At 40.9% G+C, this 14,860-nt stretch overlaps 2 protein-coding genes across 4 annotated transcripts; both read right to left on the reverse strand.

The window, feature by feature from the left end:
- Window positions 1-1,471: 1,471 nt before the first annotated feature.
- Window positions 1,472-6,793, reverse strand: LOC108259979 (UDP-glucuronosyltransferase 2C1). 2 transcript variants are annotated; one of them, XM_017459850.3, is made up of 6 exons: window positions 5,951-6,793; window positions 4,022-4,170; window positions 3,413-3,544; window positions 2,493-2,580; window positions 2,202-2,421; window positions 1,472-1,959 (listed from the first exon to the last, which is right to left on the reverse strand). In XM_017459850.3, the coding sequence occupies exons 1-6, from the start codon at window positions 6,681-6,683 to the stop codon at window positions 1,677-1,679; spliced, it is 1,605 nt and encodes a 534-aa protein (XP_017315339.1). In that variant the 5' UTR covers window positions 6,684-6,793; the 3' UTR covers window positions 1,472-1,676. The 2 variants fall into 2 exon arrangements, with proteins under 2 accessions (XP_017315339.1, XP_017315340.1); XM_017459851.3 differs by lacking the exon at window positions 5,951-6,793 and adding an exon at window positions 4,378-5,924.
- A 1,053-nt stretch (window positions 6,794-7,846) lies between these two features.
- On the reverse strand, window positions 7,847-14,785 carry LOC108259978 (UDP-glucuronosyltransferase 2C1). Of its 2 annotated transcripts, XM_017459849.3 has the most exons (8): window positions 14,409-14,633; window positions 11,922-11,949; window positions 10,997-11,348; window positions 9,670-9,818; window positions 9,207-9,338; window positions 8,842-8,929; window positions 8,551-8,770; window positions 7,847-8,381 (listed from the first exon to the last, which is right to left on the reverse strand). In XM_017459849.3, exons 1-8 carry the CDS (start codon window positions 14,492-14,494, stop codon window positions 8,099-8,101), a joined length of 1,338 nt encoding a protein of 445 aa, XP_017315338.2. In that variant the 5' UTR covers window positions 14,495-14,633; the 3' UTR covers window positions 7,847-8,098. The 2 variants fall into 2 exon arrangements, with proteins under 2 accessions (XP_017315338.2, XP_017315337.1); XM_017459848.3 differs by lacking the exons at window positions 10,997-11,348; window positions 11,922-11,949 and having other exon boundaries at window positions 14,038-14,785.
- Between the last annotated feature and the right edge of the window lie 75 nt (window positions 14,786-14,860).

A 14,860-nucleotide genomic window follows, 5' to 3' on the forward strand; every position in this document is an offset into this window, starting at 1 on the left:
AGGGAATAAGATTACCTGAATGTTTCTATCACAATGTATGAACATTTTCCAAACTCATGTTCATTCATTCATTTTCACTAACTACTTTATTCTGGTCAGGCTCAGGGTGGGACAGAAAATTATCCTGGCAACCTAGGGTGCAAGGAAAAAGCTTTCACCTGGATGGGATGTGTCATGGATATGCTGAAATAGGCAGTGGACCACGATTCCCATCAGCCACTGCATCTCACATGATCACATCAAATGACTGTTTGCATCTGTTTCTTGTTTTGGTTTAATTAGCACTTTTGTATAAGTCATGTTTTGCAGCGCACACACCATCTTGTCTTATGTTGCTGTTTAGTTGTCTAGTTCCTTAGTCCTTATATTTCTCTCTGCCTAGAGTTCATAGTTCATGTTCTGTATGTTTAGTCTACTGTGTTTGTTAGTTTTCATTAAAATCAAATGGGAAATGGTTTGCACTTATATAGCGCCTTTTAATCTTAGAGGTTCTACAAAGCGCTTTTGTTTCTCATTCACCCATTCACACACACAGAGTTGCCATGCAAGGTGCTAGCCTGCCATTCTGCCGGGGTTCAATGTCTTGCCCAAGGACTCTTCGGCATGCTGAGGGGCCGGTGGTTTGAACTGGACAACCCGCCCTACCACCTGAGCCACAGCTGCCCACATCTGCACTTGCATCCACCTTTGCCTCCATATCATGACAGAACACAAGACTGAAATTATGGATGCAGCAGACTTCTTCAGTGTCCAAGAGACTCTCCTGGAGAGGAACCACCTGAGGTGGGAGCAAGAGTGGAATGGAGCTTGTGTCAGGGTCACTCAGCAATGGTTCCATGCCATGTGCCCCCTCAGGAAAGGTGTAAGGTGTCAATAATGTCCAGAAAACCTGCGATCCTTAAGATCCATCACATCACCTTAATTCCCAACAGCACAACACATATCTGACCACATAGAAACACAAAACTGACCTGGAGAAACATCAGGTAGAGTTCAAGTTGTTGATTTCATAGAGTTTCTCTGTATGGACTTACCATATCTGTGGGCGTTTCCTCTGGGTTCTTTGTGCAATAGAGCAAAAGAGTTGTGCAGAGAGGCAGATTATAAAATGATTGGGATGAACAAGGGAAGGGTGCATGTAATGTGTGAGGAAGATATGTAATGTGTGAGGAAAAGTGTTGGGATGAATAGGGGAGGGATTGGGATTAAGAAAATGAGGGTTGGGATTAAGAGGGCAGGTTTGGAATGGGTGAAGGTAAAAGGGAGATTAAGCAAAGAGATTCGAACAAAGAATCCAAGGAAGCTGAAGAAGCTACTGAGAGGGGGCAGTTGGAGTGATGAAATTAGTAATTTGATCATTTATGTATAAAGGATTTTAAAAAAGAATGCAGACAATTTTATTGTATCAGTAATTAAGATTGAAAATTTAATTTAAACTTTAATTAAAAAAACAAAGCCACACTATACATGATGCAGATAAAAATCTCTGTTTAATTGCTGTGTTCTCAATAGTGTTGGTATCATTTAAAAGTAAACCTGGACATACAGTACTATACTGCACTGTATAAACAGTAAAGACCTCTGGAATGTATAATGTACATGTAACAGTGTGTGTTATTCCTAAAATCTACGTCAAAATATCACAGTACTTATTAATACATTCATATATGCATGCTTCACTCTTTCTTGCTCTTTGCTGGGGTCTTTCTGAAACATTTACGGAAGGGCCAAGTGCATGTTTTCACAAAGATGAACACGACTAGTGCGATTACAGAAAGCAAAAAGGCTGCCACGTCCAAGCAGTGGTACTGATACCACGTGAGGTTATGGGCTTCGACCCTTAGGTGCTTGGCCCCCTTATTGCGCATCACAAACTCAATCCAGAAGACGGCTTGGTCTAGCGGCTTCATCGGTTGATCGTGGTGGATTCGGGATAGTCTCATCATGCTCTCCTTGTAGCTGTGGAAAGAAATGGAATAACAAGAAATCTTTCTAGGATGTGTAAAGGCTGAGAGTACTTTGAATGATTGAAACAATTGCTCTTAGAGTATCTTCAAATTTGGTGACGTAAAATAAAATGATAAATAGACAAACGAATTAGAGTGACAGTGCAAGTGGTTAAATTTGATTGAATCAGAAAGGTGCAATTATACAGGTGAAGGTGTGAGCCAATGCTTATGGAAATCACAATATCAACTCACAATGGATTGTTAATGACATCATTGACAGCCTGCTTCAAGTCGTTGGTCTCTATTTTGTTAAAGTCAAGCATAACAGCAGCTCCCTTGGTTTTCATGTGATTTATATTGTCAGGCTGATCCGCAAACAGCGGCAGGCCCACCATGGGAACTCCATGATAAATCGCTTCATATATTCCATTAGTCCCACCATGGGTGATGAAGGCCTTGGTTTTAGGATGTCCTGTAGATACAAATTATTAGTGTTGCTTCAACAGAATGTGAAAGCATAGCTACAATGCAAATATTCCTTACCTAGTAAATCATTCTGGGGAATCCAGTCATAGAGTCTAGTATTAGAAGCAAGAGCTTCTGGTTTCTCGCCTATGTATCGCCACAAGACCTGAAATTACACACAGGATTCAGATCTGAGGAACTTAAGCGTGATCTTTTCTTGGTCTATGTCATATGTAATAAATGTAATGGACGCCAGGATGGACGCAAGTGCAGATAAGAGCTTTTACTTAAAGAGAGGCAGACAGACAAATCCAAATCATCAGACAATAGCATGGTCAAAAAACAGGCAATGGGTCAGGCGATTGGCAAACAGGCACAAACGAGGCAAAACCAGAATCAAGAACGAGGGCGAGAACGAGAACGAGATTAAAACAATACCACATGAACCGAGAACAAATGCTTGGTGTATAAAAAACTCATGGAATACTTCGCGACTTCATAGTGTTCAGAAAGTCTCTTTTATAGTGTGGTTGTGAGTGCTGTGAATTGGATGCAGGTGTGCATGATTAGAATGAGTGTGAGTATTCTGTGTATGTGTGTGAGTGTTCTGGGAATTTCAGTCCATGGCGGCCATGTTTATAGGTTGCAGTGCCGTAGGGGAAATGTAGTCACTGGTTTCCTGTGATATGACAGTCTAGGTCAACACCTACTGGAAATTTACAGCAGCCAATCTGCCTATTGACATTTTTATGGGACGTGGAAGGAAACCAGAGAACCCAGAGGAATCCCAGAATCTGTGAAGTCCAACAGTAAAGAGCCGCCCTCAAAACATTCAGAATCAATGAAGCACTCTAATTATACTTATTTTGTCCAAATGATTTTCAGTTAACAAATCTATGAAACAGTGATGTAAGTACTTCCTGACATGTAAAATGCTTCATAAATTAAATTGTGGATTAAGTATCAAGATGTGCATTATTAATTGTGTAAACTCAGACCTTTTGGGGAATCTGGCCGAGCGCTGAAGCGATGGTGTTCGCTCTCTCTTTGGTGAGGTTTTTTATCATGGATCCCAGTGAAAACACTACAATACCGTTATCTCCCGAGCTCTGCACAAAGTCCTCCATCTCCTATAAAGAACAAAATGCAAAGTCATTTATTAGCCAGATAGCAGTGACTACACTGGAAGACTTGCAACATTTTACTTTTTATTATTTCCAATACATGGATCAGTTTGAATATACTGTACTGTATAATCAAGTGTGATTTTCTTTGAAAATGTACTGAGGTGACATGGGCTTAATAAAACTGCAGTAAACAGTTTGTGTGCTAGATGTGTTTATGGAAAAAAAAAAAAAAAGGCTAGCACAAAGACAACGAACTCGACTTTTTACCCACAGTACAGTAACCGCGCACGAGTGATGTAATAAAGGTTTCGTAATCACTCAAAGATCTGTAGTAAAGATCAGTGAACTATACCTTTGTATGTAATGTCATTTTCCCAGGCTGAGCATGACTCAGGATTTCAATGCTGTGTTAATCTCCTATTACGAAGGAATCGGATGGCTACAAAAATAGAATAGTGTCAGACACGAGAATGAACTTACTTTTGGTAGAGGTTTTGCAGGCTTGCAATGTAAGCCACCCACAAATTTGAAGTTTGGGAGGAGTGGCCGTGGATATTCAAAGTCCCAATACGTGCGGATTAACCAGATGTCAGCTTTGCCAATAGTATCACATAGTGTTGTAGGTTTGCCTGTGAAGTACAGGTGCAAACATAGCATATTTTGTATCAGTACCTACACTGAGTAGAATCCAGTGTTTGTTTAATCTCACTCCTCTTTAAAGAGTATAAGCTATTTTTAGAGTTGTATTTCTCTCTACAGATTAAAGCATAAAGAGTCTATATAATACAGAACAAATTTGTTGAGTAGTTAAAAAAAGTTGTCGTGCGACATCATACCGTTTTTTTCGGTGAAATATTTATCAAATGTAAACGTTTTGTGAAGGAAGGTCACTGCCGTGTGTCCTATGTATAGTAGTATGTTCTCTAAACGCTCTGTAAAGTCCATGTGATCAGTGAGATGCCCCTGAGCACCAGCCGCAGGTACATAAGATGGTGGAGCGGGCATTTGCCCACAGAGCCGCTCAAGAACATACGCAAAACTGATCCGGAGAGACATCACACTGGGCAGCTCAAGAATGTCTGCCATTATATCAGCACATGGCATCATGGGGTCATATAGAAGTACATCGAAATGCAACTCCTTCAGTAAAGTCACAAGATCTTGGTTACTAAACATTCCATTGCACACAGCCTGTATATAATGAGACATCCCAGACATCATGTTCCAAATCAAGCTCAGCTGGCCAGAAAAGCTGGCAGTACTTTGATTCATCCATGCACTGATAAAGTTATGCCACACGTTGTCTGCGTCCTGTTGCTCCATGTTGATTTCAAAAGATATAAATTTGAACCGGTCTTTTTGGCCATGTTTCACTGTAGGTGAGGCACTGTGCATGAGAATGGTCACACTGTGGTTCCGGTCCATGAGCTCCTCAACAATCATGCGCATGTTGTGCCAGTGACTGTATTCACCGGGAAGCACCAGCACATTGCCAGTGTGAGCCATTTCAGACAAGCTCAGCAACAAAATTGCTAAACAGGCACAGAATCTGTTCCCCACCATTGTATCAAACGAAATGCTGATTAACTCATTTGTGACACTGGTCAAAAATAGGGGGAGTGGTTCAAGTTACCCAACTAGTGTTTGCTTCATACACAGTGAATGACCTTAGATACATCGTGGGGCCTTGGAAAAAAGTCATTATTGTCTTGCGGTAGATCATTAACACAGAGCCTGTTCAGGATGACTGTTGGAAACGTGTTATAAGAGGTAATAAGATCATTTGAATATTTCTATCTATTTCAATGAATCAACATCTTCAAAGCTCATTCATTAATCTTCACTTTATCCTGGTTGGGGTCATGGTGGGCCAGAAACAAATCCCAATAAGGCAGGAGCTCTCACCTAAATGGGATGCCAGTTCATCGCATGCACACATATACGTTCACACATTCATTCATACCTAAAGGCAATTTAGCATAGCAAGTCTGCCTACATGCTCGTTTTTGGACAGTGGAAGGAAACAGAAAGACATGGAGGAAACCCACACAAACACACAGAGAACACGCGAAATTCTGCACAGACGGGAAACCAGATGAGTATGTACCACTGAACCGCTCAAGAGCTTGTGTTTTGGCTAATTAGTGCTGTCAGACACAAGAAATAGACTTGAGGTGATTGGCTTAAATGTTGAACATTACTGTAAGCAAGTAAATTGTACTATTTCAGCAATACGCTTGTTGAATTCTTTTCTGATGCGATATAGTGGTTACACGTAGTCTTATGCTGAGGACAAGAACTAAACTGAGAGGTTAAATTTTTATTTATTTATTATTATTTTTTTTACAGTGATCATCTTTTCTAAACCTGCAGCCTAAATTAAATCACAAATGAGAGATTATCATTTACCCATGACTTCTGTGGCGAGCTGATCCCATTTCAACTTGGCCATTAGATTATACGTCATATCTAGTAAGAAAATAAACAACATATTTTTCACTCTCTGTGGGAAATCCATGTGATCCGTGTAGCCCATGCCAACAGCTGGCACATAGGATGGTGGTGTCGGCAGCTGACCACAGAGTCGCTCAATAACACTCGCAAAACTGAACCTCAGACTGTTGATGAACGGCAGGTTGAGCTTCTGTGCTAACAGTTCCCCACATGCAAGAGTGGGGTCTGTCAGAAGAACATCAAACCGTTCCTTTCTCCACTTCTCCAGCAGATCTTCACGTGCAAAAAGCTCCCTGCATAGTACTTCATTGTTCTCTAACATACTGCCAATTAGTTCGGTGAGCTTCAGAAAAGCCTGGATCTTGTTGGTATTTGGCAGGTCATACGTCCAGTGCTTTAAAAGATTGTCGAAGTTGTCAATAACGTCCTTCTTGCTGTGAGGCACCTGTATGATCTCCACATTGTAGCCCGGAGACTGCTCTGTCATTACAGATGGTGTAGCACTGTGAGTAACGATGGTCAGACTGTGTCCTCTCGTTATAAGCTCATCGATGATGATTTTCATGTTAAGCCAGTGACTGAATTCCGCAGGCCAGACGAGGATTTTCCCTGCTGTCACACACAGCAGAGTTTGGTTCAGACTGAGCAGGAAAAGAAGGCAGAGAGCAGCTCTTCCACATGCACTCATGACGGCCGGACCATCAGTCTTCTAGCTCACACATGGAATAAGCCAGAGCAGAAAATTACTAAGCAGGTACAAGATCTGTTCCCCACCATTGTATCAAATAAAATGCCGACTAACCCATTTGTGACACTGGAAATTGGTCAAAAGTAGGAGGAGTGTTTCAAGTTGCCCAACTAGTGTTTCTTCATACAGCGGTTAATGACCTTAGATAAATCGTCCAGAGGCGAAAACCTGCAAACCTCCACATCCATGACATGAAAACAAAACTTTGACCTTTATTCCAAACAGCAGAGCAGTTATCTGACCACAAAGACACATAAAACTGGCCTGGAGAGACATCAGGCAGAGTTTTGCAAGTCCACCAATGAAGAAGTCAACACTGTGCATCATAGGCACAGGAGCACAGGAGTAGGGTTAGGCTGTAATGCCATACATCTTCAGAATACAAAACTGAATATCTGTATTCAGTCCATAAAATGTTTTGAAAAGGCAGAATTTAGAAAACAGTTGGTGGAAGTGGAAGATGACTCTGGTGTTGTACCTTCGACTTTGTGAATGTGGCAGCGAAAAAAGGACTACCGATATATCCATCTACTACATGAAATATTACATTTACCTTTATGGATTTTTTATTACTTCAAGTAATTAGTTGAAATAATAAAAAAATAGTTAAGTAATAAAATATGTTAAAAAAAAAAAATGTTGGAAAAATCTTTGGTCACGTGTGCATGTGTGTGTGTGTGTGTGTGTGTGTGTGTGTGTGGGGGGGGGGGGGTATGGGGGTAGTGGATGGCACCAATGTGCACTGGTGTAAAGTAGTCAAATAGTCATACAGGCAAAAATAACACAATACGTATGAGATTACAATTATACTTACTGCATTGATAAATATTAATATAGCATGCTCTCTTACTTAAGCTCATGACTTTATGTGAGTTCTCTCTCTCTGGAGAACACTGTGACCTTTTTCTCGTCTCCTCGACAACCCGTTTCATAGGAATATGTCTTTCTCCCTTCGTTTCTCTTATCTTGCACCTGGTACCAACGGCCCATCATTTTTACCTAGCAGGGGGCAGTTTGGGTTATGAAAGGACACAATTAGCAATTTGATCATTTCTGTATGAAGGATTAAAAAAAGAGAGCTGACAATTTTACTGTATCAGTAATCCAGCTTAAAAAAAAAATGTTTATTTAAAAACAAAGCCACACTATACACAATACAAATCTCTGTTTAATTGCTTTGTTCTCAATAGTGTTGGAATCATTTAAAAGTAAACCTGGACATACAGTACTATATTGTATCGTATAAAAAGTAAAAAACCTCTGGAATTTATAATGTACATTTAATACAGTGTTTTATTCCTAAAATTTATGCAAAATGATCTTAGTAAGTATTACTACATTCATATATGCATGCTTCACTCTTTCTTCCTCTTAGCTGGGGTCTTTCTGAAACATTTACGGAAGAGCCAAGTGCATGTTTTCACAAAGATGAACACGACTAGTGCGATTACAGAAAGCAAAAAGGCTGCCACGTCCAAGCAGTGGTACTGATACCACGTGAGGTTATGGGCTTCGACCCTCAGGTGCTTGGCCCCCTTATTGCGCATCACAAACTCAATCCAGAAGACAGCTTGGTCTAGCGGCTTCATTGGTTGATCATGGTGGATTCGAGATAGTCTCATCATGCTCTCCTTGTAGCTGTGGAAAGAAATGGAATAACAAGAAATCTTTCTAGGATGTGTAAAGGCTGAGAGAAGTTTGAATGATTGAGACCAAATGCCATAAATGTAATGTAAACGTAATTTGGTTGAATCAGAAAGGTTCTATTATACATGTGAAAGTATGAGCGATCACAATATCAACTCACGATGGATTGTTAATGACATCACTGACAGCCTGCTTCAAGTCGTTGGTCTCCATTTTGTTAAAGTCAAGCATAACAGCAGCTCCTTTGGTTTTCATGTGATTTATATTGTCAGGCTGATCCGCAAACAGCGGCAGGCCCACCATGGGAACTCCATGATAAATCGCTTCATATATTCCATTTGTCCCTCCATGGGTGATGAAGGCCTTGGTTTTAGGATGTCCTGTAGATACAAATTATTAGTGTTGCTTCAGCAGAATGTGAAAGCATAGCTACAATGCAAATATTCCTTACCTAGTAAATCATTCTGGGGAATCCAGTCATAGAGTCTAGTATTAGGAGCAAGAGTTTCTGGTTTCTCGCCTGTGTATCGCCACAAGACCTGAAATTACACACAGGATTCAGATCTGAGGAACTTAAGAGTGATCTTATCCTGGTCTACGTCAACACCTACTGGAAATTTAGAGTAGCCAATCTACCTAATGACATTTTTATGGGAGGTGGAAGGAAACCAGAGAACCCAGAGGAACCCCAGGAGCTGTGAGGTACCAAAACTACCTGCTACACTATGACTTAACACCTCTACAAGATTGTGCTGTAGGTGTCATTTGGCTCATAAATTAGATTGTCAATATATTAAGATGTGCATAAACTCTGACCTTTTGGGGAATCTGGCCGAGCGCTGAAGCGATGGTGTTCGCTCTCTCTTTGGTGAGGTTCTTAATCATGGATCCCAGTGAAAACACCACAATACCGTCATCTCCCGAACTCTGGACAAAGTCCTCCATCTCCTATAAAAACCAAAATGCAAAGTTATTAATGAGACATGAGCATGTTGGTTGTACATTCATGTCCATCAATTGGCAAACAACTGATTTTCACAGCTACAATAGAAATGATATAACTTACAGCCTTTCATATTTCTAATATATTGATATTCTAAAAGTATTATTTTATATGGACCTAAAGAATAACTGCAGTTCATATTACGACCCTTTCACCCATACCACAGTACACTCTATACGCACGCTAATCAGGTAGTAAACGTCTTATAATCTCTCAAAGATCTATAATAAAAGTCAGTGAACTAAGACATTTTTATTCTTAGGAGAGCGAGCTTACTTTCGGGAGAGGTTTTGCAGGCTTGCAGTGTAATCCACCCACAAATTTGAAGTTTGGTAGGAACGGCCGTGGATATTCAAAGTCCCAATAAGTTCGGATTAACCAGATGTCAGCTTTGCCCATAACATCACATAGTGTTGTGGGTTTGCCTGTGAAGTACAGGAGCAAACGTGGCAACATTTGGTGGTAAAGGCTAAATGTACTTTGTTATTTTGAAATAAATTCTACAGCGTATAGTCTTTTAACACTTTTATATCACTTTGTATGAAGTGGAGAGGTGTGTGCACAATGGTAAAGGTAAATAAAATTGAAATAAAACCCTTGTACTGTGGCAGAGGGAACTGCATTGTGAAAGCGTAGTTGTGGAGCTGGGGGTTGCACATTATTATCCAAACCCACCCAGCTAGTTTACTCAGATCAGTTCCCAGCTCAATGAGGCCAATCCAGATTCGTATCCGGTCGCTACTGACGCTGGAGTTGAACTTGGCAGTAAAACACCCCAGAAGGTGTTTATGTGCTGTGCATTCTCGGTTTCAGACTCTTCAGACTCAGGTCTGAAATGATTCACGATTTCAACCGAGCCGCCGGGCCGTCCACACTGGCGCATTTTAAGAATTAGTACGCCCTTAAATAGTGTCAAATCCATCCATCCATCCATCCATCCATTTTCTGTACCGCTTTTCCTACACATGGTCACAGGAAGCCTGCAAGCTATCCCAGGGGACTCTAGGCACAAGGCGGGGGATGCCGTGGATGGGGTGCAAGGCACACTCGCACACACACTCACACCAATTATTTGACACTATGGACAATTTAGAGATCTCAATCAGCCTACAATGCATGTCTTTGGAATGCGGAAGGAAACCAGAGTACCTGGAGGAAACCACGGGGAGAACATGAGCACACAAATTCTGCGCACGCAGGGCGGGAATCGAATCCCCAAACCCGGAAATGCGAGGCAGACATGTTAACCACTAGGCCACCGTGCCCCTCTGCGTTGTGTAAAATGACATAAAAGGTATTATTTTGCACATTGTCGCCTAGAAAAATATTTTTTTGCTTTAGCTACGTTAAAGACGACTAATCGGCTAATTGATTACTTTTCTGAATTACCGTTCGACTACTAACAATTAATAGTTGTGCATCCCCTACAATGTACAATGTAAATAACCCCCAACAAATTTATGAAATTGCTTTGACTTCATGGTTTTGGATACACTTCAGAGCAGAAATACTGTATGAAATTCTGGACGAACCTGTTGAGCAGTTGGAATAAATCAAAAGCTATAAATGTTATAAATATAAATAAATAAATACAACACCTTACCAGTGATTTTGGTGAAATGTTTATCATAGGTTACCATTGTATGAAGTTTGATCATTGCTGTGTGTCCTATGTATAGTAGCATGTTCTCTAATCGCTCTATGAAGTCCATGTGATCACTGAGATGCCCCTGAGTGCCAGCTGCTGGTACATAAGACGGTGGAGCAGGCATCTGCCCACAGAGCCGCTCCAGAGCATTAGCGAAAGACAACCGGAGAGACATCACAAAGGGCACCTCAAGAACGTCCGCCAGCAAGTCCGCGCATGGCATCATGGGGTCATAGAGAAGCACGTCGAAGTGTGATTCCTTCAGCAAAGTCACAAGATCTCCCTTAAACATCCCGTCACACACGACCTGTAAATAACGAGTCATCCCAGACATCACGTTCCAAAACGAGGCCAGCTTCTGAAAGCTGGTGGTGTTTTGATCCAACCAGAGATTAATAAGGTTTTGTGAAACGCTTTCTGCCTCCTCTTGATCTAAGTTGACGTGAAAAGACATGAAGTTGAACCGTTCGTTTTGGCCCTGTTTCACCGTAGGCGAGGCAGAGTGTGTGAGAACGGTCACGCTGTGGTTCCGGTCCAGGAGCTCCTCAACAATTACGCGCATGTTGTGCCAGTGACTGTATTCACCGGGAAGCACTAGCACGTTGCCGCTGAGAGCTACTTCAGACAAGCGCAGCAGCAAAATTACCAAGGTACAAGATCTGTTCCTCATCATTGCATCAAATGAAATGACGACTAAGCTTCTAGCCACACTGGGCGGTGTTAAAGAATATCCGGTGACAACAAGTTTGTTGTCTAACCTGTTTTTGCTGTATGTACGGGTTAATGAATCACCTAGCGTAGCCCACGCACTACTATCAATCGATATTTGAGGCTTTAGCAGATAAATGCTTCTGTTTATCTAGAGTTAGTTCACACCTACAAAACGGACAATAAAGAACAAGTGCTTTAGAACAAAGGTCACTACAGTTCACTATACTAAGGTACTATTTGATGGGATTTAACACAACATTTTTTTTTTTTTTTTTTTTAACAGTGGTTGCTGGAAAGGTGCCAAGGCAAAGAGATCACCAGACTGAATTTCATTCACACAATGCCAGAGTACTCTAGGATTAGATTTTCTAAGCTCTTGTTTTCCACCAAATGTACTACCAAGCCCAGGAACTAGACTTCGAAGTTATTAACTGTAAGGTGTTTTATTTTTGTAATATGCTTGCTGCATTCTTTTGTTTTGTAATTTAAAAAAAATTTTTTTTTTACACAAATATCTTGTGCTGCTGATGACGACAATTGAGCTGTATTTTTTTCCCCTTTAAACTTGCATTATTTTCTAAACCTGGAACATAAATTTAAATGTATTAAACATAAGTATTTCATTTACCGAGGAATTCGGCATAGACGTAGTCCCATTTTACCATGACCATAAGTTTAAACAGTATGTCCTGAGAGAGAATAAACAAAAAGGTTTTTCAATCTCTGCAGAAAAGCAAACTGTTCCTTTCTCCACTTCTCCAGCAGGTCTTCACGTGCAAAAACTTCCTTCACATTGCTTGATTCTGCTCTGTGGACAGATGAGATGTCTCCTTAATCTTTTGAATAACCTGGATCAAGTTGTCTAACAATATGTCCAAGGTATCAACGATTTCCTGTATGATCTCCACATTGTAGCCCAGAAACTGATCTGTCTTTACAGATGGTGTAGCACTGTGGGTAACATGTGGCTTTAAGATTGATTTAGTGGCTGAAGTCGGAATTCTTCCCTGCCGTAACACACTGGCTCAGACCGAGAATGAAAAGAAGGCAGACCCAAGCTCTCTCACATGCACTCATGATGGCTGGAGAATCAGATATCTCAGCCCAGACAGCAAACATTACAGGAAGCATGTGACTAACGGCTGATGTTCTACAACATTCAAAGTAACTATAGATGGATAAAAGGCTTTTCATTAATAAATTCTTTTAAAAAATTGTAATAATTGGCTAATTGCTGTGGTGTAACAGGATTAAAACAATTAGAAACATGCTGTTATAGGAAAATGACCGACTTACTTTGGTAATAGTAACAGCAACCATGCTTCATGTCATGTTACATTATACACAACTCTGTCCCTGGTTATTTTTCTATAATATCACACTCTGAAATGTTTTACTCATTGCACAACAGACAACATAAAGGATGCCTCTGAACACCACATGACAGGCTGCTTTAAATGCATTTTTCCCTCACATTCAATGAGTATTTTGACAAAACATGAGCGCATTCTATTAATCTATTCGCACCAAGATTTAGAATGAATGATTTGGTAAACGGTCTGCACTTATATAGTGCTTTTATCCAAAGCACTCTTTCACCCATTCACACACCAATGGTAGCAGAGCTGCAATGCAAGCCATCGGGAGCAACTTGGGGTTCAGCATCTCGCCCAAGGACACTTCGGAACGTGGAGTCACGTGGGTCGGGAATCGAACCGCCAACCCTACGATTAGTGGACAACCCGCTCTACCACCTGAGCCACAGCCACCCATTTCAAGTAACTAAATCAATCAATAAATAAATCAATCAATAAATAAAATAAATAAATCATGTAAATAAATCAATCAATGTGGGAGGGGTGGAAGGGAGAAAATCCCATGCAACACCCAGCCCACTGTGTAATTAGAGTAGAGACCATGTGATATTTGAATTGTCAGTAGTGCAGGATAAATGCATGAAAGTGTATTATACTGAATTATGCTACTTCCTTCCTTACCTTCTCATTTACAATTCATGCCGATTAAGTTTCTGAAAACGTATACTTGTCCTTAAGAAGTCTGTGCAATTTACAAGAATGGCACTAAAGTGAGTGGCTAGGATTGGTGCTAGAAGTTTCACCGTGAGTACAAAAGCACTTTCAGGAAATCATTTCACTCTGATGAGTTTGTAGAAATAACTTTTATGGAGTTGTATACTGAATAAAAGTTTATTTATTTATTTATTTATTTATTTAAAAAACATTAAAATGGCACACTTGACAATTGGCACTGGTCTATTCACTTACCCATGAGCTCTGTATACAAAGGATCCCACTTCATCACAGTCAGAAATGTGAACAGACAATCCTGAAAGAGATTAAACAACATGTTTTTTACTCTCTGTGGGAAATCCATCTGATCCGTGTAGCCCAGACCGACCGCTGACACATGAGAAGGTGGTGTTGGCAGCTGCCCACAGAGACGCTCAATCGCATTCCCAAAACTAAACCTGAGACTGATGATAAACGGTAGGTTCAGTTTCAGAGCGAGAAGTTCGCCACACATATTCATGGGGTCTGTCAGAAGAACGTCAAACGGTTCCTTTCTCCACTTCTCCAGCAGATCTTCACGTGCAAAAAGCCCCCTGCATAGTGCGTGATTGTGCTTTGCGCTGAGGTTGAGGATATCCCTGAGCTTCAGAAAAGACTGGATCATGTTGTCATTTTGTAGGTCGTATATCCAGTACTTCATAAACCTATCCATGTTGTCAATAATGTCCTGCTTCGTGTGCGGCACCTGTATGATCTCCACATTGTAGCCCGGAGACTGAACTGTCTTTACAGACGGAGTAGCACTGTGCGTAACGATCGTCACGCTGTGTCCTCTTGCTACAAGTTCATCTATGATGACTTTGACATTGAGCCAGTGGCTGAATTCTCCTGGCCAGATAAGGATCTTCCCTGCTGTTACATACGGCAGAGGCTGGTTCAGACCGAACAGGAGGAGAAAGCAAAGAACTGTGCTCTCACACACACTCATGACGGCAGGATGATCAGCTTACACACAGAACGCACCAAAATCACGATCCACTTCAAAGAGCAATAAAGGATAATAGTACATTGAACTTTA

The sequence above is a fragment of the Ictalurus punctatus genome, chromosome 28, assembly GCF_001660625.3.
Source record: "Ictalurus punctatus breed USDA103 chromosome 28, Coco_2.0, whole genome shotgun sequence".
In the NCBI taxonomy this organism is placed as follows: domain Eukaryota; kingdom Metazoa; phylum Chordata; class Actinopteri; order Siluriformes; family Ictaluridae; genus Ictalurus; species Ictalurus punctatus.